At 36.3% G+C, this 22,193-nt stretch overlaps 1 protein-coding gene across 1 annotated transcript in view; it reads left to right on the forward strand.

The window, feature by feature from the left end:
• LOC308193833 (uncharacterized protein) overlaps nt 1-22,193 on the forward strand; it is a 568,958-nt gene that overhangs the window by 215,912 nt on the left and 330,853 nt on the right. The window contains exon 10 of the mRNA XM_080588912.1: nt 17,862-17,919. Coding sequence (XP_080445038.1) covers nt 17,862-17,919 — 58 coding nt within the window. The remainder of the gene's footprint in view (nt 1-17,861; nt 17,920-22,193) is intronic.

Consider the following 22,193-nt stretch of genomic DNA (forward strand, 5'->3'; position numbering starts at 1 on the left):
TATAGCACAACAAATTTACTTCCTTTGTTGTTCAAGTTTTAATTTGGCTTGGAAGTTTTTGACCAAGTACTTTCTTTGGAAGCTAAACATACCTATACCAAGAGGTGATTATTTTTAATAGATTTAAAGGTACTTTGGCTATTTTTCTCTTTATTTTTTTTAAAAAAAAACTTACCCCTAAAAGAACTGGATTGGTGATGAATGAGGAACTGGTAGCAATGCCTATTTATTTTCTCATGGAAATAAGTTAGTCCCATTAGTTCAGGCTTGTCCTTTGTATTTTTGTAGCCACTTTTTATCTTCAAAAGTGCCATTGAAAGATATTAGATATTCAGAAGTCATCATTATGGCTTAAATGCTGCTTCTTATCCTCATTATCTCCATATTCTTAAACTTTTAAATGTTTGGATTCAGTTTGAAAAACTAATAGTTTGCGTGACAATTCTGATGTCATTCTTTTTACGGTTCAGTAGATTCATTCCTTGTTCTCAGCCCCTTTTCCTCCTTAGTTGTTGGATTACAGTACTCCAGGAGGCTTATCTCAGAGTTGAACAAGAGCAATGTTGCTGCTAATGTATGCATTGCAAACAGCCAGAGAAAAGTCTACTCTAATTGTCTTAAATATCTAATCTGATGGATTTTTACTTCCTCTGCTAACTGTAATAATGTTTTTTCATCTTTTTACTAATAAAATGTGTATATTATGTATATCGTAAACATCTCACACTTTTCGACTGAGATGTGAATATGCTAATTGGTCACAGGTTTTCTTTTCATACAGTGGATATCTACATATTCGAGCTTTCTGAGTGTAAAGGAAAATTTTTTTCTTCCACTTAAATTATTTTGGTTTTGATTATTTTTTTTTGTCATGTTCTTTCATGATATTTTACATAGTTAAGTCTGAACTTCATACACCCTAGCTTCAGTTAAAATATTTTAAAGGCAGAGTGCTGAAGATAGTGAAAGCGTTACTAACTACTGTATAGGTTTTGGATGGAATCTATTGCATGTATACTTCACTACAGTATGTGTGTTTTTACTGAATCAAAGTTTTTATCTGTACAAGTAAAATGTTTGAAAAGACATCCAGTGAAGAGTGAGGAAAAGAACAAGGTCAGAATTAAGGAGTCAGCAAGGACTCCTTGTATTGTGTCTGTCCTTAGGAATTAAGGCACAGGTTTACCTTCAGAACAGCATCTTGTTTGGACCCATTCTGGTTTTACCAGTAGTACTTCTCAGTAGTGCTGTCAGCCATGAAAAAGGCTATACACAACCAGCACTCGAGGCCCAAGGTCTATGAAGGTGTTAAGGCATTCAGGTGAGTGGAGTGAACAGACTGAACTTTCCCTAACAGAAGGTACAAAGCAAAACAAACAAAGCTTGAAAGAAGCAATTTGGCGTGTTAATGAGTCTTAAACTTGAGGTAGGAGAAAATGCAAAAAATTGATGTTGTGATGTTTTAAAATACATAAGAGGATGGGTGTACTATATTTTGTTTGTACAGGGAAAGAGAATAATTTGAAAAAAGCAATAATTACTTGGTTAGGTTGGCATATTATTGATATAGTGATATAATGAGTGAACCATAGTGATAACACAGTAAATGTTAAAAAAAAAAAAAAAAAAGGTCTGGAGCCTCAAGAAGATAACATTTCATCAATAAGCTGTTAGGATCACTGAACAGTTTGTAATTGCAATTAATAATCCTTAAGCAATTAAAGATTTGCTTGGGAAGAAGAGCAAACTCACTGCAAGTAGCGTAATATCCAATTGTTTTTACTTCTATTGTGGAATGACATTTTTTCTGGGACAGAGAATTTGTCTGTTTAGAAGAATGATGAAAATATTAAAGATAAATTTGTCAAAGAAAACCTTATTTTTTTGTTCAAGCTGCAAGGAGACTACACATCTTCTCTTTAAAGTCAGTGACAAAAAGCTGAGGAACTTTTTCAAAAGCATTACATGATTCAAGTCATTGAACTAAAGCCTGTGAGCTGCTTAAGCACAGAAGCCACTGATTAACTTCTTTTCTTTCCTTCTCACCTCCCAGGAACATGAAGGCGAATAGAGGTGGTGATAATATGGTTGGTATTTTTTTTTTTTTTTGCGTAAATCAAGGAATATGTACCACAGAAGTGCTGAAATTTTTTTGACTTTGAAATATATCAAGGGAGAGTGCACAGGGCGCAGTGGGGAAGACACCACAGTTCACATGATCCGTTTCCCTCAGGGGTTCTTCTAGGGAGAAAATAACTCTTAAAAGTTGCCTGGGATTTTTTAAGCGCCCTGAAATTTATGAATCACCAGGGCAAGTTTAAAAAAACAAACAAACAACAAAAAAATAAAACAGGTCTGGAGCATTCATTTGGGTAATGTATTATAATTCGTTGATAAAATGTAGCTCTTGAAACATACCATTTTGTTTATGTCTATAATAGTGATCTAAAAGAAGACCATGGCATGGACTTGAAAAGTGCCATGTGACTGTTTCTGGCAAGGTTTCAGCCTGTGCCTATCAGTATTTTCTCAAGTGATACACAAAGGGTTGAGAGCAAATGGTTTTCCCTAACTGTTGGTATGAGGCTGCCCTATTTTGAGAAGAAAGCTGAGGCATAAGGAGGTTGGTGTCCATTGTGCCAGTCGCAGAGAAATCATTATAAAACATTTTATTTACCTATAGAAATGTAGAACATTAGTACTGCTTTAGGGTGTTCTGTGAGAAATCAAGCTTCAAGAAAACAATCAGATGGGGTTTCTTCTTGCATAATAATTCCTATTGGTTTGTTACCCTAAGTATTCAAACAGGACTAATCTTTGCAAGTGAAAAGCAGGGTTCTCTGAAGTGAAAAGTTAGGTCTGCTACCTTGGAATTCACTAGACATTTTTAATGTTATTTCTCAAATCTGTAGAAATCCCTTCCCTCAGTATGGAAATGAAGAACTTGTGCCATATTCAAGATTCATTATGACAGCAGAATATAGTTTTGTTACTTGGAAACAACTTCTGTCTTTTGTTGTTACTACAATTAAATTTGTTAAAGAAGCACAGCTAAATGCCATGGTTTATAAATCTCTTGAGCTAAAGCAACTGTAACAAAAATCAAGATTTTGAGAGGCTTCTTAAAATGGTAGACAAGCAAACAACACCTTCTCTGCAAAGGTAAAAAAGCACACCACCACAACAAAGGAATATATTAGTGCGTAGAATTAAAATCAGATTTACTAATATTCCTTACAGTCAGTTTGCTTGCATGAATATCCATCTGTACTCATTTTTTTTTTTTTAAAGGGGATGGGTGGATTATTTTGTATGGGTTGGTTCCTCTTTAAGCATAATGCTTAATTTTAAACCTTTTTAAAGTTACTTCTTAAGTTATATTTCAGCATCATCAAACTAAGGTAACACTTATGGAGCTTGATCCAAAATTATTGAAATAGGCAAGACTGTTCATTAAATCCAATTAGTTTTGGATCAAGCCCATTTTTTCACTATTTTTTAATGGAAGATTGGGGTTGATTAGAATCATGGGTTTACAAAGTTGGACCACAACTTTAAAACTGGCTAAGGACTAAAAACAGCGATGACCATTTTCAGCAAAGAGCTGCACACCACTGCTGGTTTTTGATATTTTTTTTATTGACAATGTTTCAATAATTCACAAAGGAACTTCCTGTTCAGTATATCCTACCCCATTTTTACTTTCAAGAGTACACAATATGCTGCTTTCAAGAGGTTTACCATTTGTTTGCTTGTTTGTTTGATTTTATGATTAACATAAGTGGATTTATCTGAATATCTCAATAAGGTGGGCTTCTGTAGAAAAAGAACACATAGTGAATATTTTGAAAAATGAGATATTTTAAAGCAGGTATACTGGTATATCTTTCTTTTAGAAATTGGACTTTATTTTAAATATTTAAAACAGGAATATTATATTAGCTAGTAAAAGTTTTTTTTGGAAGATAATTAGGCTTTATGATATCCAATCATTCTTGATTTCTGTTGACATCAGTAAGTCAGAGGAGCAGAAACCAAGGTCAGTGCTGGAAGTGCTCTTCAGTGTAGCAAGTCACTGCGGTAAAATTCTCCAGGCTTTCCTCCGTAAGTCCTCTTTATGTCATTAAGACAGCTCTTGAAATAGGCATTACTTAACTTCTAGTGCTTATTAACTTTTTTCTATTATCAAGATAAAAGCTAAATGTTTTATTAATTGTGGAGTGTGTGCAAAACAGAATGAATGCAGGTAGAAGTATGCTTCTGTGTGCTGGCTGGGGTTCACTGAGCAATAAAACACCTTCTCAAGGCCATTGTCGTCCTTTGGCATTTTCATCTTTGCTTTTTTCCATTCAGCCTTTGCTCATGATGGTTTTATTTTTTTTAGCTGTAAATATCTTCAGGAGAGACTTTAATGGTTGAATAGCTGGATCATGTATTTTTCTGAAATAAAAATAAAAATTAAGTGACTTCCCTTTAATGCATCATTAGAAGAGTCGCTGATTATTAATTTTTACTAAATGACTGTGTAGCATGGAGGTAACTTAGTCACCTTAGTGATTCAGGTGGAGTACTGTTTCATTCACAGACTTTTAATTTGCCATTTGTTGGCAATGGGGGGAAATGACTGGATGTGACTTCTCAGCTGGCTTGGCAATAGTACAGCCGGAGGTAGGGGAAGAAGAAAAAGGCAAGTCTAGGGAAAGCTCAGTTCCTGTACTTAATTATTTAAAAAGCTGCCTAATTGTAAGCTTTATCTTTGACAGTTGTCAGATGTCTTCCTGCAAGTGAAGATCAAAAGGAATAATTAGTATGTAGTCTCTTTGTCCCCCTGGCTAGCAGAATTTTTTTTAATCTGCTAAAATGTGCATTGAGGAGGCCCTTAATGGAAGGCAGTGATTTTCTCAGGTGAAAGTTTCCTTTCATTTTATCTAATTCTGTCTAGTTCCGGTTTTCAGACAAGTGGAATAGTAAGAAAAACTTGCCTTTGTGTATTTTTTAGCATAATTTCTTCAGCAAATTGACAAAAGGCTCCTACTGTGAGAGAGATGTTTCAGCGTAGTTTTTTTTTTTTCTAATGTAGAACAAAGACCTCCCTGCAAATGTAACTGAGCTTTGAAAATATCAGTAATGTGTGAATCCTATATTCCTCTCCTGTTTTATTCTTAATTAAAGCCTTAATTGTCTCCCAGCATTGAATATTTTGGACTTGATTGTATCTGAAATATGCAAATATATGAGTTAATTCAGTTTTTAGTTAAAGCAATAAATACCTCACATATCTCTGCCTTGAAAAACTAGAGAAGAGGAGAAACTCTTCTTATTTGGACTTCAGGTGTAGTGGGAATGATTATGAAATGGATGCAGAAGGGTGAATTCGTGTGGCATTCTTTTGGACTTTCATTCAGACAAGTCTGCTGTAAACAGTGAGGTGCAAGAATCAGCTGATAAAAGGAGATTACAGCTTTTCTCAATCCTTGTGTACAGCTAGCTCTAGCAACAGCAACTGCTGATGTCTTCACTACAGAAGTCTGAGTGACTGCTAAGCTTGGTCAAGTACTGATCACTGCTACTGCTTGCAGCACCTGCATCCTTAGCTTTCCCCTTTCTTCTTTCCGTTCGCTGTGGCCTTTTACCTCTGCTCTTCTGAGTTCCACCTAAAATTCGGTGTTCATTCCTTTGTCCTACCCAAATTGCTCTCTCTAAAAAAATATATAGTTTTAATGCTTTGCTGGTGGGAAAAGCACTTCAGTGGCTTTGAATTCTACTTCTGTTAGCAAATAAGGTATATCCAACCGAACAGCATATATATATTTATTTACATAGTAAATACTACATAGTAGTAGTTACATACTAATTATAATTGCATGCAATTACTACATAGTAATAAAAAGCATGTACTAAATAAAGAATAAATTTAGAACTATCAGAATAGGTAGACCCATACATGTTGATCATGCTAAACTTCATAGTATTTGACAGGCAGAGTAAAAGGCTGAGAATCTTTTAGAATCACAGAATCACAGAATGGTTTGGGTTGGAAGGGACCTTAAAGACCACCCAGTTCCATCCCCCCTGCCATGGGCAGGGATGCCACTCACTTGAACAGATTGCTCAAGCTGTATCCAGCCTGGCCTTGAACACTGTCAGGGATGGGGCATCCACAGCTTCTCTCGGCAACCTGTGCCAGTGTCTCACCACTCTCAGAGTAAAGAATTTCTTCCTCACATCTAATCTAAATCTCTCCTCTTTTAAGCTATTACTACTTGTCCTATCTCTACACTCCCTGACCAAGAGTCCCTCCCCAGCTTTCCTGTAGCCCCCCTTTATGTACTGGAAGGTCACTGTAACGTCTCCCTGGAGTCTTCTCTTCTCCAGGCTGAACAACCCCAACTCCCTCAGCCTGTCTTCGTGGAAGAGGTGCTCCAGCCCTTTGATCATCCTTGTGGCCCTCCTTTTTAGGGCAGATCAATGGCAGACTATTTCCGTTCAAAGCAAATACATAGAATTAGTCTACGTCATATCGTGCTGTTACATCAAAGACAAACAACCAAATAGAGAAAGTGAAGCCAGTCTGACAGACACTGGTGGGGGGTCAGAATGAGGTGAACATCAGAAATCATCAGAAAACTTTAGTGTTGCAGAAAAATTGCAGAAGCTAGAAAATGATCAGGTCATCACCTACACTCAGTCCCTAAGTTCTTTAATACAGAGTAGGTAAGAGCTCTTGAAGGTTTTTATGATGAGATATATCTTCTTCCCCTGTACAAATTTGCTCTCATCTATTTCTGTCTCTGTGAAAACACTATAATTCATGAGATCCTAGAATAATTTTGGCATTATTACAGCTTTTCACAGGTCTCAAACTCCTGAAACTGAAAACTCTTCAGTTGATAAAGGATAGAAAATTTCTGTTTATGTATGTAGAAAACCATGATAATATGATTTGAATATATCATAAAAGCTCAAGAAAAAGAAAACACGTGGAAGTCATGCTGTTATAAACACGGACAGTGTAAAGCCCAAGGGAAATCTCATCATTTATTTTTGTTAGTGTGTATATATGCATATACATGCATATATATATATATGTGTTCATTTGATTTTAGAATAATTTGGATTACAACAGCCTTCTTACCATCAATGAGTGATTTTCTGCAGGCAATACGTTTGTGTTTATAAATCGATTTTAAATAATTTCAACTCTACAAAAATACTAAAAATAAAAATCTTATTTTAATTTGTAGAATGTGTGCGCATATTGGAGTCAAGAACTAAGTCTTGTGAAAAGCAGAGTAAAAATGTAATTATGTCCTGGTGCTCCATTGTGTAACATTACTTTTTCAACAAAGCCTAAATTAAGACAGTCAGAATTTAGAAAACCTCGTAAGTTTTTTAAAATTTGGATTAATCTTCTAGTTTTTTACAATTAACAGTCATTACAATTTATGAAAATACTATGTTATGTTAAAATAATTGCAATTCTCAGTGGAAAAGACATTTTTTAAGGACAAAACCATTAAGAAATAGAGGAAAAAAAATGAGCAAAGCAATGCAGAATGAAAGATACAAATTAGCATTTTTTTAGCATCTATATATAATTCCAGCAGTGCAAAATTATTAAAACTTAATGGGAAAATAGAAGATTTTTCTAAAGAGAAAAAAAAAAGGGAAGAAAATACCTACTCTAAACCAAGTATGGGAGCCATGTGACACAGACATGTTTATAACTGTTACAATCTAAAAGGACATTTTGAACAAAACTGCATATAAAAAAAAAAATCTTCTCCCCCCCCCTCAAAAAAAATACACACAAAAAACAAGCAAACAAAAAAACCCACCAACAACCAACCAACCAAGAATCCACAACCAAAACAAAATTTAAAACATGGAGAGAAATGAGAAAGATAGCACAGTGTCATGTAGCTGTGCCAAGGCCACCCTGCATGTGTGTGCCCTAGGTGTCTTGCTGCTGTCAGGCTGAAAAGACGGTTCTTCTTCTGGAAACTACCGTACAAAAAAAAGGGCTTGAGATGAAAGAGGCTTCATGCATTCCCAAGGACTTCAGTACGAATTCTGGGTGCAGACAAGGAACAGTCACAGGTTGAGGAGCTTGGGAGCAATTTAGGTATAGCTCCATAATTCTCTCAGCCTGAGGGCAACCTGAGATGGACAAGGGGGTTGGCTATTCAAGAGATTCATGGTATGATGTCTTTGTTTCCAGTTCTGACACAATTCTCTGTAACAATCTTGTCTGAAGTGCATACATTTTATGTTCTCTTTGGGCTCCCCCTTCCCACTCCCCCCAAAAAATAAAATCAAAAGCACACAAAAATGTGTTTTTCCATAACTTAAATTTTAGCACTTCCAGTCTTTATCTCTCTTTTTTTAAAAGTCACATTTCAGTGACAACATTGTGTTCAGTTACTATAGTCAGTCCTGTTTATTGGCACTCACCTGTACGTGATTCAATTAATCTGCCTTTTTGGATTCATCAAATACCACAGAAAAACTCTAGCGTATATACTTTCTTCTCTTTCCTTCAGTTCTGTTGAAATGTAATATGCTGTATTGAGCCAAGTCAGTGTGCATTATTCATAACCAGATAAACTTTCTGGATAGTTTCTAATACTTTTTTGATTTCAGAAATAATCAGTGGCACGTACTATTAGTAGTTTTCTTACATTAGTCTCTTCATCATTTATACCTTGTCCATTATGCTTCATTCTCTTTCCTCCTCTTGGGACAATGGCAACAGTTTCACTCTAAAGTCTCTCTTCAAGTTTCAGATTATTTTGCCAAATGCATATTGATATTTGGATGGATAAGGCAAATTAATGCTTGGGCAACTAACATGATTTTGTCTTATTATCGAGCCAATTTAGTTCTGGGAGGCATCCAGAATTCAGCATTTGACTGTGCCTTTTTCATCTCCCTAATATTTACATTTAAAATGACCATATGCTAAGTGTATATAGTCCAAGCCAATCAAGATCAGTGTGAGAAATGTTTTTTTAGACAACAGAAAGACCAATGCTTCCAGTTAAATAGTTCTAATTTTTCACAGCACCTGCAGTTTATTGTGACACTACCAAAAGTGCATGAATTGTGCTTTATTGTCAGTAGCTTTATTGTACAATCCTTTCATCTGGACAGCTGTTTTGTGTTTTGAATGCATTACAAGTAGTTGAAATGGACTCTCTTTCCCTAGAGAATTCTTCCTGCTGTGAAGACATTTAAGGATTTCTCTACCTACCTCATAACTGTTCTTTAGCTGTTGAAAGAAGTTATATCATTTTTTCAAAGAAATCTAGAGCAGTCAGTTTAGTAAAGTCCCAAGGGTCATAATCACCTATGGTGAAATCTGTCAGTGTATGGAGCTGCATTCACTTACATCAAGTTGAATTTGGCATAATTCCTGAAATACAGTAAAGCCTAGGAACAGACAATGTAAGGAAATTACACTGAAACTACAAGCTGTCCCCTGCATAAAGTTCTACAAATTATTAGGGACAGGCTTTCAAAAGTGTGAAGGGGATTTTTAAATTACACTTAATAAAATTTTTTAACAGCCTTGTCATAGGAGTATCCTTAGATAAAATCTTAATTCATCATCAGATTTATAGAATATATAACTTTTTTTTTGTTTGTTTTTTAACTCGGGATCAGATAAGTAGAAGTTTTTATAGACTCTAGTGAAAATCAAGTATGGCTTTCAGGGTTCAAGTAGTTTGCTGAGTGATGACACCACAGTTCTGTAGCAACCAACCATTAGTTGGTTCTACTGTGGGTCTTGCTGTTCCACCCATGTATTTCACAGATAACATCTCCTTTGTGCTGACATGGGCATTCATACAGCCGTGCACTACTTTGGGAACATATTTGGGTTAAAACTGTTTTGAAAAGGTTATTTTTCAATATATGTTGTTTTGCTATTACAACTCATTGTGCAGCTTCACAAACACTGGGCAACAGCACTCAGAAGAAGGCGCTTCAGTGGTGGGAGAAAACAGCTCAGAGCAGGGGGAGCAAAGGGTAAGACCTCTCATGCTGTTAAAAATTCTGGCTCATTCTTGCTTGAGGAGCTTGTTGAACAGCAATGTTAGTCATAACATTTCCACTCTTTGGTATGTAATCCTGTGATCTAGCAGGATTTGAAGGTATTTTTTATTATTTCTATATAAATCCTTTCGTTCAATTTGAAGTAACTCTTGTACACATTATCACAGAATGTCATCTGAACAGAAATTTGAAAGCATTGTTTTTCTCCTTTTCAAACTTTGTTTATTTAGTCTTCTGTTAAATAATTGTTCTTATGTCTCGACAGAATAATAAAATACGTATTTTTCCTTTCCTGTTATTATTTTCTGTAAAAGGTAATGTGCACTGCAGAAATAAGTATTGTCATGATTTGGAAATAAGACCAGACAACTGCACTGAGCTGTGAGAGTATTGTCAGGTTACTGTGCTGGGATCCCAAGTATATATAGGGTCCCCGCCATAAGAAGGACAGGGATATATTGGAACGAGTCCAGGGAAGTGCCACCAAGATGATAAGGGGCTGGAACACCTCTCCTGAAGAAATGTTGAGGGAACTCTGGGAAGACCTTGTAGTGGCTTTCCAGTACCTAAAGGGAGCCTACAGGAAATCTGGGGAGGGACTCTTGGTCAGGGAGTATAGTGATAGAACAAGTAGTAATGGCTTTAAAGTAAAAGAGGAAAGATTTAGATTAGATGTGAGGAAGAAATTCTTTACCCTGAGGGTGGTGAGGCACTGGCATACGTTGCCCAGAGAAGCTGTGGATGCCCCATCCCTGGCAGTGTTCAAGGCCAGGCTGGATGGGGCTTTGAGCAACCTGATCTAGTGGGAGGTGTCCCTGCCCATGGCAGGGGGGTCGGCACTAGGTAATCTTTAAGGTCACTTCCAACCTAAACCATACTATGATTCTGAGAAGTGATACTGAAACCTTATTTCTGTGTTCACATATAACTTATTTACTTTATTCTTAATTAATTCTTAATTAATATTTTTAAGCACTGAAGCATGGGACAGTGAATGATACTGGGTACTGTTACTGTAAGTATTATTCAGATTTTTTAACCTGCTAAAGAAATCAATTTTGAACATTTTTGGTGACATTTCACTGTCCAAACCACTTGAACAGAGTGTTTCACCACACTAAATCTCTAATGGGAAAAAGGGGGTAGATAGCATACTCAGAATTTCCAATTTACTGCTCCCAATAAAACATTCTCCAAAAAAAATAGACTCCCTTGAAAATAATTTGTGTTAGATTCTAAATACTTCTGAAATCTACCTATTTAATTTCTTAAATGGGAGACAATCATTAAATGCAATAAAAAATGACAAGATACTGAGTTGTACATAACATAGGAGGAGATAAAATCCTAGTAATGTTATTCTGAGTTTTGTGACCAGCTCCAAGCTTCAGCTGTCACTTAAGAACAGCAGCACTGTCCTTTGTGGATTTTACATAGCAGATGTTTTAAAAATCAAGGCTGTAGCACCAGCTTCTGATTTGTTTGCTGATAATTAATTGCTTGTATTTTCAGCAGTATTGAGTATATAATCCAGTAGTTTAACTACAGGCAACTGAGAACTCACTATTAAAGTTTTTCATCATACTGCTGCCTTGGTCTGGCTAGATATACTCCTGAATAGCTTCTGACTCTGTCAAGCCACATTTCTTCAAATCTCTGAATATCTCTACCTCGTATATTCTAGGCTTTATAAAGCTTTCCTGTAGCTGGATAGTAATGTTTTTGATAACATATTTTCAGACTCTTCAACTAAGGTGAAGTTAGGGGAAAGTTAAGTGAAGCTTGAAGTGAAGAGATCCATGTGTCTGTCTAGGCTTGAAACGTTGCAGTCCAATTTTATTCAGATTGGGAAAAAATGAAAAATAATGACAGTTCCATGAAAGAATATTTTCTTTGGAGGCACTTCTTATCTTCCTATTTTTGTGTATCTAAATTAATGTAAGGGCAACAATTACAAGATACAAAATAATTCCTTTAAAAATAAAAAGAGAAGATTTTTTTCCAAGACTCCCCCCACCCTCCTCCCTCGCCCCTTCACAAATGTGTTGGATGGAGAATTGCTCTGATTTTGGGGAATAACTTGTTTTATTTTCCTGGAACAGATTATTATTTTGTCAGCATTTCTCCACCTTCTAGTTGTAAATTCTGGGCTGACAGGCTTATTTTAGAGTATTTCTTCTTCAGATTAATTGGTTGGATTCAGTATGGCTCCTAATTAGAGGAAGTCATGATCATGGGGGTTCTCTGGCTGTGAACAGAGAAGTTATCCATTCCAGTACAGGACAGTGCCTTTCACACAGACAGTGCCATTCCTTGAGGAGTGCCGGTCAGAAGTTGCTGAAGGTGAAAGATGAAGTAAGGTCATTGGGTCAGCTCATAAGTGAAACTTAGCCATGCATTGATGTTTTGTTTTCAGTAAGACATTTTCATTCAACATTGAGGTATTATTTGAATTAGCAGTGGCTTTGAAACCAACGCCTATGATGTTCAATAACTTCAGTGGCTGGTTACTCTTGCATAGAGGGAAATTTGTTATGCCAGGGAGGTAATATTCATTCACAAGGACAGTGTTATTAAACTTTTAACTTTTTTTTTTAGCAAAATCTTATGATCTTAGAAAACTAACTTCTCTGTCATAATTTCTGGGGTGATATTTTTCTAAGATAAAAAGGTATATTATTTATTTAGTTAATAAAACAACTTTTTGACAACTAAAGCTAGAACATATGGAGAAAACATAATAAAAATTCAATTGTTTCCAACAGTGTTCTGGTATAACTAATATTTTTTATTATGAATAAACAAATCGTGAAGGAGGATTTTCCTTCTTAGGCACTTGTGCACCTGCTACAAGCCCTTAGAGACAAAAAAAATTGCATGAATACTGGGGATTTTATACTGTTTTGATCTTATGACTGTGAGGATGAAAATCACTTCAAAAAGTGTGAAAGAATTTCAGGAAGAAAAAGAAAACAGACATTGCCATGGATGTGAAAAATGATAATTACCTGAAAAATCATACCCCAAAAAATAGTTTTCACCCCTTCGAAAATATATTACACATTTTCACAGAATCACAGAATGCTACGGATTTGGAGGACCTTGAAAGATCATCTAGTCCAATCCATGATTTTTATATTGCTTCTGTGCTTAAGGATAGTGGAAAAAAAATCACTTCTGAGGTAAGTCCTTTCCAATTTTTCCTAGGACGGTTTTAGATCCAAACTGAAGTTGAGCAGGGCTCTGGTTGAATATTGTCTAGTGAAGGAAATTGTGACACTGGTACACTTCTGTGAAAGGGAAGTAAAGAACATGTGCCAAAAGCAGTATAGTACAGATTACAGTGCTGTCAGGCCGCATCAGGTTCAACAAGAAAGACGGGATCAAAGGGAACAGCCATTATTCCACTTTCATGCTGAAATGCAAGATAGGGGGTTCAGGGCATCTTTCAATCAGTTTTCTTCACAGAGAACATCTTTCAGTCTGAACTATAGCTAAATTTATGCAATGGAGTTATAGAATAGACCAATCTAAAAGATTATTATTTCAGAGACTTACACTTCTCCAGGAATTCTGATTGTGCCATCTACACCAAAAATATAAAGTTGCTAAGTATCAGATCAAGGGCAAACTACAACAGGGCTGTATTTTTTCTCTATTTTTTCTATTCAAAGGCTAGTCTTCATTTTAAGAACTCAATTAGCAGATGTTCAGTCAGTTTGACTGACTATGCAGTATGCTTTGTTACGCCCTGGTTCCAGGAAACAAACACTTTGGTATATCTGCATTGCATATGTCTATGATTCTGCAAGGAGGAGAGACACAAAAGGTAGAACTGGGTGCTGAATGAGTGTTGGTGAGCCTCCCTAGTCTGAGTTATCTGAGACTAATCATTTCACTCTGAGAGTACACCTGACCTATTCCAAATTTAATTTAAAGTGTCTTAAGGTGTCAGGGGTTTTAGCCACGTTTGCTGACATAAGTTATGACTATTCGAGTTCCTACGCTTCAAGATAGCTTCACTTAACATTTCTGTAATTGAAAGATCTAGCTCATGTTCTTCTGAGGCATAGTTGTTGGGGTAAAAGATATGGAATAATTGGAAAGAGTGAAGGAAACTGTAAGCCACTATCTACCTCTCACAGGACTTCCTTATAACTTGTCCCTGTAATGTACATTCACTAAATTTTTTGCAGTATGTACCTGAAACTTTAATTATTTTACCATTGAACTGTTGATGGGATTTCATAATATCTTTTGCTTTCCATTTGTGAGTATGTGTGTTTTTGTTTTTTTTTTAAAGTAATGTATTCTTTGGCCAAAGTATATCCCTCCTCTGTGCTATAGGTTCAGCCTTTGAGATAAGGGGAACTCCCCTCTGCTCCTTGCAATTGCTTCTCTGCAGTGAGCAGCTGAGTCCTGGCTGGGGGAAAGATACAGTATTTAATGTACTTGTGTTTTGTGGTGTAAAATAGGGCCTTTGCCTTAATCATGAGATATGCAGGGTTTCTTCAAGGGGAGACCTGGGTGAGTGAGGGTCAGGCTTGCAGCACTGCCACCTCTTGTGACAAGAGTATAGGGACAGGGTGCAGTCTGGAATCAAGGCTGTGAACTGCACTGTATATTACTGTAGTGTCAGTGTATGACATCAAAGCAAAAAAACAGGTAGTCAGGTGTTAAAGACTGTCCCTTATCACAACAATAATCATACCAACTTTTAAGCTAAGTACCTTCTTAAATATCATCTTGACTCCAGAGTAGTTCTACCTGAGAGAGGGAGAAGGAACTCAACCTTAGGAAGTCATCAAAAGATGGAGGAAAAAGAATTGTAAAATGGGAAATCCTGTGTCTGCAATGCATTATGCTGCCTGAATGCCAAAGATGAGCTCTAAAGCAGGCAGGATGAAACAGCCCAGGAAACCTTTTTTTTTAAAAGAAGCTGGTAAACAAGAAGAGGTTATTGGAATCTACCCTGCTAAGGTGACATAGTTGTTTGGGAAGACAGAGGAGAGCTGCAAATACAAATGTATATATGTATATGAATATATATGTATATATATGTATATAAATACATGGCACATATAGGGGGAAGGTGTGTGTATATATATGTTCACTTATCTAGATATGTGTTTGCATGCTGTAGAAAGGAGAGTGGGTTGCGGAAGTAGCTGCCATTATAGCCTAACCTGGAATATGAGAGGCTGAATCAGCAAGGCTTAAATTGGGCTGGGAGAATGTGACTGATCGATATACCTCTCCAGTAGAAGATGACCCCAAGGAGATAGGCAGGGGCCGTGAGCTCAGGAAGCTCAGGGGAAGCTGTCAGTGACTGATCCCTCCAGCTGCAAAGAAAGCTGAATTTATCTCAAAACAGAAGGGACTGAAGGCTGGCCTTTGCTTTAGATAAGGGGCTGTATCAGCCGAGCAGATTGGATGGATATATTAGTTGAGTGGATCAACTTTGTGTAAATGCTTTTTTCTTTCTAATTTTTTTTTTTTTTTTTTACCACGAGTTTATCAAAAGTATGTGAATGTCTTCCTGAGTTAGCCACACCAGCACTGGGGATGTGGGGTTTATGCATAACTCAGTCCAATGTAGAGTATAAAAACTGAGCTGTGGGGAGAGGAATGGGCTCGAGCTGGTGTCAACCCACATATTCCTTCTCAGAGGCCAGAGGTACCTAGCATCATGATGGTGAGCATGTTGAGACCAGTAATGAGAGTCATGTTTATGTGGTGATGCAAATATATATATGTGTATGTTGCAATTTCTCTGTTCTATTAAGAGCAATTGTACTTCAATTTCAGTACCCTGCTGTATTGCTCTACTAAAGTCCTGTGTAACATCATCTGTCTACAGATGAGAAAATCTGGTATTAAACATTAAACTTTTTTCATGTGGAATATCTTAAAGAATGTGGTTAGAGAGTCCTGAACTGTGACAGGGAAGCCTGATTACAAGCATTCCGTACATCCACAGCATGCCTGCTCAGGGAAGCCAAGTGGAAGTGTATTGATGTTTTAAGTTAATTTTGTGAGTTCTCTGAGCTTTCTGACAAAAGAAATTAAACTTTATTGTGGAAGAGGCTGTGTCACATATCTGTATATGTTGTTACTGTCAACACACCCCCATGGGAGCTTGTTGTCAATCTAGTCTGGTTGTTACCAGAAGGTGTAGGCCAAAGACTCCACCAGAAAGTATTTAGCCAAGTTAGTTAGATAATCTCTTTCCACATAGTGTTGAATATCTTTAAGTAAGCATTTATATACATTTTTGGAGGGAGTATGTGTTAGATATACTAATATGAACCTTAATTTTAAGATATGTATCACTATTCTTCCTTTTCTTATTCTTTTCTGTGCAAAGGCAATATTAAAATTATACCATTCTATTTTCTCTTCAGAAGAGACAGACTAAGATCTTGTTGATGCCCAACAAAAAAATATTATCTGCTCAAAGGTTTGGCTACTGAAATTAGGCTTTTATGAACTTCTGGAAAGTTTTGCTCCAAGAGAGAGATGAACATGTCAGAAACTGTAAGACTTTGATTAATGAAATGAATATAACATTGGTCCATTGTTTAAAACAAATAATGGAGTATAAATGTGTCAAAACATCAGTTAGGTTGAACTGGCATATTCTTTCTTTTGTATTGATAACCTATGGCTCAATCCTGTTGATTAATGTACATTTTTATCAACTCATTCATTGATCTACTTTAATTTGATCTTTTCAGCCCATATTAGGATAACAATAAGATATGGGTATTTCAAAATTGAGTTTTATCATGAAAATAAACCAATACAGTGATGTTTCAAGAAACTGGGTATGTTTTAGCCAGAAGCAGGAAGCTGTGCATCCACCAGGTATATACTTTGAGTCACTTGATGAATACAGTCCAGCCATACAGGAAAGTTTTGATGCTAAACCCAAATTATTAGGATCAGAGTGGAGTGGGGTGCTAGCCTGGGTACATGCTTATGGTTTAATCTTAAGTAATAAGAATTAGACTTTTTATTTTCGCAGTCTGGATATAACAAAATTTCCTGATTAATAAATGTTAAAAATCTCACTTGTTGCTTAATGATCTGAGATGACTCATTCAATAACGATTCCTTTATCAATAAAGTATAATCAGTGGCTATGTTGTTACAGCATTATTTATTTATTTATTTTTACCTTTACTTCACCTTTTCACTTCTCAGTGTGACTCCCAGTGACTATTTCAAAATAGCGAAGCATGCAGGCAATTCAGTAACTGCTGTTGGCTATACTCTTTTATTAGTACTACAAGTTAGAGGGGAAAAAACCTTCAACAGCTTAAAACAGAGGAGGTTATTATGCTATGTGATGGTTTTGTTACAGCATCTGGTATTCCCTCTTTAGCAAGTATATGTTTGTCTCAGGATATTCTTCTGAAAGCACATTCATTAGTGAACATACAACCCTGATCATGTATTTTACATCATGCAGTTAATCATAATCTTGATGGTATAGTGGAAGACCTGCTTTTCAACAATCAGGAACCGGAATTTGCTCTTGTGAATGAGAGAACTGTAAAAATATTGAAGGGTAAGAATTGATTTTAAAGATGAAATTCTGCTAGATATTAAGAATGTCTGCAAATATGTTGTTTCTAAACACTGCAGCAGAGAGGTCAGATGGGAACCCCCCTGTAGAAGTTTCTTATCGCTTACCTCTTCAAAGAATTCCTCATGTTATGTATCGAGGATATCAGACTTGAAACTTACTTTGCATTTAGGAATATCAAATATGAAATAAAGGATTTGTCTTTTTACAGATTGAATTGTCTCCAGCAGAGAAGGCAGAATTCCATGCTGTCATGCCCTCTTATAACAGTAAGTTCACGTACTCTTAGAACAACAAATTTAAAAATAATATAAACGACAACAGTGTCAGTTGTTGGGTTTATAAGAAGGTAAGTTAAGTCTTTGGCAACAGCTTGGTTGGGTTTAAGAAGTTAATTTAATGCTATCCATTATATTATTTGAGCAATATACTCCGTACTAGGTCTGTAACATCAGTGGATTTTACAAGGACTTTAAGATACTAGTGAGGTACATCTGGTACAGAATATCCTATACTTCCTTCATTTATTCCTTATTTATTCATATTGAATAGCATTTCATATCTTTTATTAACAGTTCATATCTCAGTTTCATATCTGAACGTCATTGTGGTATGAAAATCTGAATCTTGAGCTTGGAAAAAAAACAGATCTTTACAAGTCAAGATACTGCCATAAAAGATGGCAGGGAGACAAAAATGGAAGCTGTTCAAAAACCAGTATTGTCTGGAAAAAAAATGAGGATTCCAAATCATGCAGGCTTATTGAACTTAAGGTCCTTGGGAGAGAGCTGAGAGAGCTGTGTTTTTATTCACAGTTTTAATTTTGTAATTTCATGTTTTTTTGAATATTGTTGTGATACCTCAAGTTATGGTGAAAAGCAGTGTATTAGAAATCAAATGCACAACATCACACCAGTATCCTATAAGTGCACACCAGTATCCTGCAGGATAAGAGCAGAACAAGCACACAGATATTTCACCAGTATACATTCTCAGTGGTAAGAACATGCGGCTCAAATGTTTCCCGAGCCCGAGATAGTTTCTTGTGTTTAAGATGGATTATTCTTCCATGCATTTATCAAATCTCCCATTAACTTATCTAAATGAATGTTCCATGAATGTTCATCCTATGGACAGGCAGAGGATGTGATATTGATTTTTCAAGCACTTTTATTTGTAGTCCATCCAAAATTCAGCCTTCTCCCATGCCTATATTCTGTGTCCCACTTTTAAGCCTTCCCAAATCCTTTTATCTCTGAGGCCCATACTTAGAGGCATTCTGACCCTTAATTAAATAAACAATTCAAAATCTATTAAAAAATAAAACCAAACATTAATGAGGTGCATTAGACTTGCCTACTTTTTTGTATTGTATCAGTGGGCAATAAACAGTAGTCTTCAGGTGGAAGCCTTAGATGTCTGACTGAGACATTACTTCCCTAAATTAATATTTGCATTGACAGATACTCAATCCAGTATAACAATTCATCACTGCCGCTGAGGACCACCTTCCAGCTTCTGTAACTGCAATATAACACTGTACTTGCCTTGACGTTTTCATGCCTTGTTAGCTTCCTATTTAAAGGAAATGGAATAATAAACTGGAATACAATTTCATCTTCACAATTCAGTTTCTTTTCACCTTACCTTTAAATTCTCCAGTGGCTTGTTCCTTCGTGTATTCCCTGAAACAATATTTTTTTGATAACACTGAAAAGCTTAAAGTTGTTGGAAGAGTTTAGCTCAGATTCGGGAGGCTCTGGTAAAATTCCATATTGTCACACTGACTTTTTTTAGGGTAAACTTGAATAAACTATGTAATCCTTCTGTTTCTCACCCGTCTAAATTAGAGATAATAGTATTTTTCTGAGATACCAACCCACTGAGACATGGTAGTAAGTTGGATCAGGTAGGTATGAAAGAAAAGATATTAGAAAAACAAGTGAAAATATAAACTCATGTATCAACTCAGAAAAAAAAAAAAGTATGTGGAAAACAGCCTGGTAAAAGTTGTGTCAAATTGCCTGCGGTGTATTGAATCTTGTTCTTCTGGAGCTGCTGGAACTAATTCTTCCCTTATACCAATTCTACATTGTCCAGCGGTGTGGCAGCCTGTGATAAGAGACTATTCCACATTCAGAAAATAAGAATAGCAGCTGAGCTAAGGATGTTGCTGAAGACTTAACTTACATATTTTGACTTTTAAGGGCTTAAGTCAGACCCCCAAATTTATTTAAATGTATTTTATATTGAATTATAATCATCATCCTACTTACCTCCCATCTGCTAAGCTGCTTAGAAAATAAACAGTATGTACTGTCTAAGCATATGCACGGAAAATAAACTGTCAAAGAGCCATTATGGGATTATTCTTTTGTTGTAGCTGTCATTGGGTGAGCTGTTCCTCATATGCTTGCTAAATTATATGACTTTTTTTAAAAACTCTTTGCTTTACATGCCAAGGTGTCCCTGCTTACTTGTTTTATAAAACGCTAGTGAAATGAAATGGAGAAGTGTGATTCTGCAACACTCGTTCCTGCCTGCCAGATGGCTGAGTAACTTCTGCTTCAGAAGTCTCAACATTTCCATGCCCTGACAACTGGATTTACAAATGGTGTGATTAGGATATCTTGAAATGAGGCAAGCAGCTATTTACAAAAAAACAAAAACAAACAAACAAAAAAACCTGCTGCCTGCCTGTTTTCATTTAGATTTAAGCCTCTGATATGATCCTTAGATATTTAACTCCATGCCACTCTGATTAGACTCCCCTGTATGTTATCCCAACCCAATGGGTATCTCTCCTCGGTTTACTCTCTGAGATTTCTGGGTAAGAGAAGGTATAGCTGTTTCTTTCTTTTAATTTTATATTTTATTATCCTTCACAACTTCTTTTCAAAAGTAAAGTTTTACTTCCTTTCATATCCCTTCCTTTAATACCCTTTGAGAGTATTTTACAAAAAAATATACACAGAACATAAATAACTGGTCTTTTTTTTCCCTTTAAAATGAGTGGTATTTTGTAGTGACTAAATTAATAGTATGTAATGTTCCCTAGAGGAACACTATATGGGCTGTTTGTAATTAATGAAAAAGAAGAAAACATTACAGAAAGATATTTTAGCACATTAACCAAAGTGTTCTGTTTTGACTATGTAAAGGCATGGATTTGGAAGCATGAGAATCATGAATAAATACAGATCAATCTGACAAATATGAAAAGAAAGTTTATGGGTAGCAAGAATTCTGAAAATATGATTGCTTTGGTTTTTAACTAGTAAGGTGAGCTGTTTGTGTAATACAAAATAAAGTGGAATTATTTCACTTCAGGTCAAGCTCTATGGCTTGAGTTTTGAGAAACAAAATCTGGTGTTTGGTTCTTTTTGTTTGTTTGTTCATGCTTTTGTTTGCGTTTGATTGACCTGAAATGGTGTTATATTATTTGGGTTAGAGTACTGTGCAGAAATATATGTTCTCATCAAACTCAGCCCTAGCAATCCCTTAGAACCTCCCATCCATTGGTATTTGCTGAATATTGTATAGTAGACACTGTACTTCTGTGTCATTGTATTAAGGAACTATGAGTCACTCACTATTGAAGCATAATATTGTTGGAAATCAAAAACAAAAACAAATCATTGTTTTTAAACCAGTAACACTGGAATGTTGTTCCAAGCATAATTTCAACCTTGCCATGTAATGATACTATTGCAGAAACTGATGCTGTCACATAACATGAGCTACTACCACACATAATAAATTTGCTGGGGTTGATACCAGTCATAGACTAGATGGTTAGAAAGGAACGCCTTAATCTGCCCTGCTGCTAGACTTACATGATAACAGTCCTCAATTCATCAGTTGCTACCTTCTGACATGTCACTATATATTTTCCTTACTACATGCCTGGAACCGGAGAGCTCTTTGCTGGTATCAGATATTGATGGCTGGATAGGTTATCTTTTCTCTTTTAGCTCTTCAAATGAATCTGGGAAAGCAGCTACAATTAACCTCCTGGTTTATTTTACTAGGTCTGCTTGTTTATTTTTTCTTTTTACTGATCAGCTACAGTAATGATTGAGATTCCTCTTATTTTGTCTGTCTGCTTTCAGAAAAGAAGGTAAGCAATAACATGGCAATATGAGTGTCCTGGTTTCAGTTAGGACAGAGTTAATTTTCCTCCTAGTAGCTGGTAGGGTGCTATGTTTTGGATTAGGATGAGAAGAGCGCTGATAACAGGCTGATGTTTTAATTGTTGCAGAGCGGTGTTTACACCAGGCCAAGCACTTTTCAGCTTCTCGCTCTGTCCTGCCAGCGAGCAGGCTGGGGGTGCAGCAGGAGCTGGGAGGGGACAGACCCAGGACAGCTGACCCAAACTGGCCAAAGGGGTATTCCATACCATCTGACGTCATGCTAAACAATATATAGGGGTGGCTGGCCGGGGTGGGGGGCCGGCTGCTCGGGGGTAGGCTGGGCATCGGTCAGCGGGTGGTGAGCAATTGCATTGTGCATCACTTATTTCGTACACATTATTATTATTAAT

The sequence above is a fragment of the Anser brachyrhynchus genome (assembly GCF_964034855.1).
Source record: "Anser brachyrhynchus genome assembly, chromosome: 4".
Classification (NCBI taxonomy): Eukaryota; Metazoa; Chordata; class Aves; order Anseriformes; family Anatidae; genus Anser; species Anser brachyrhynchus.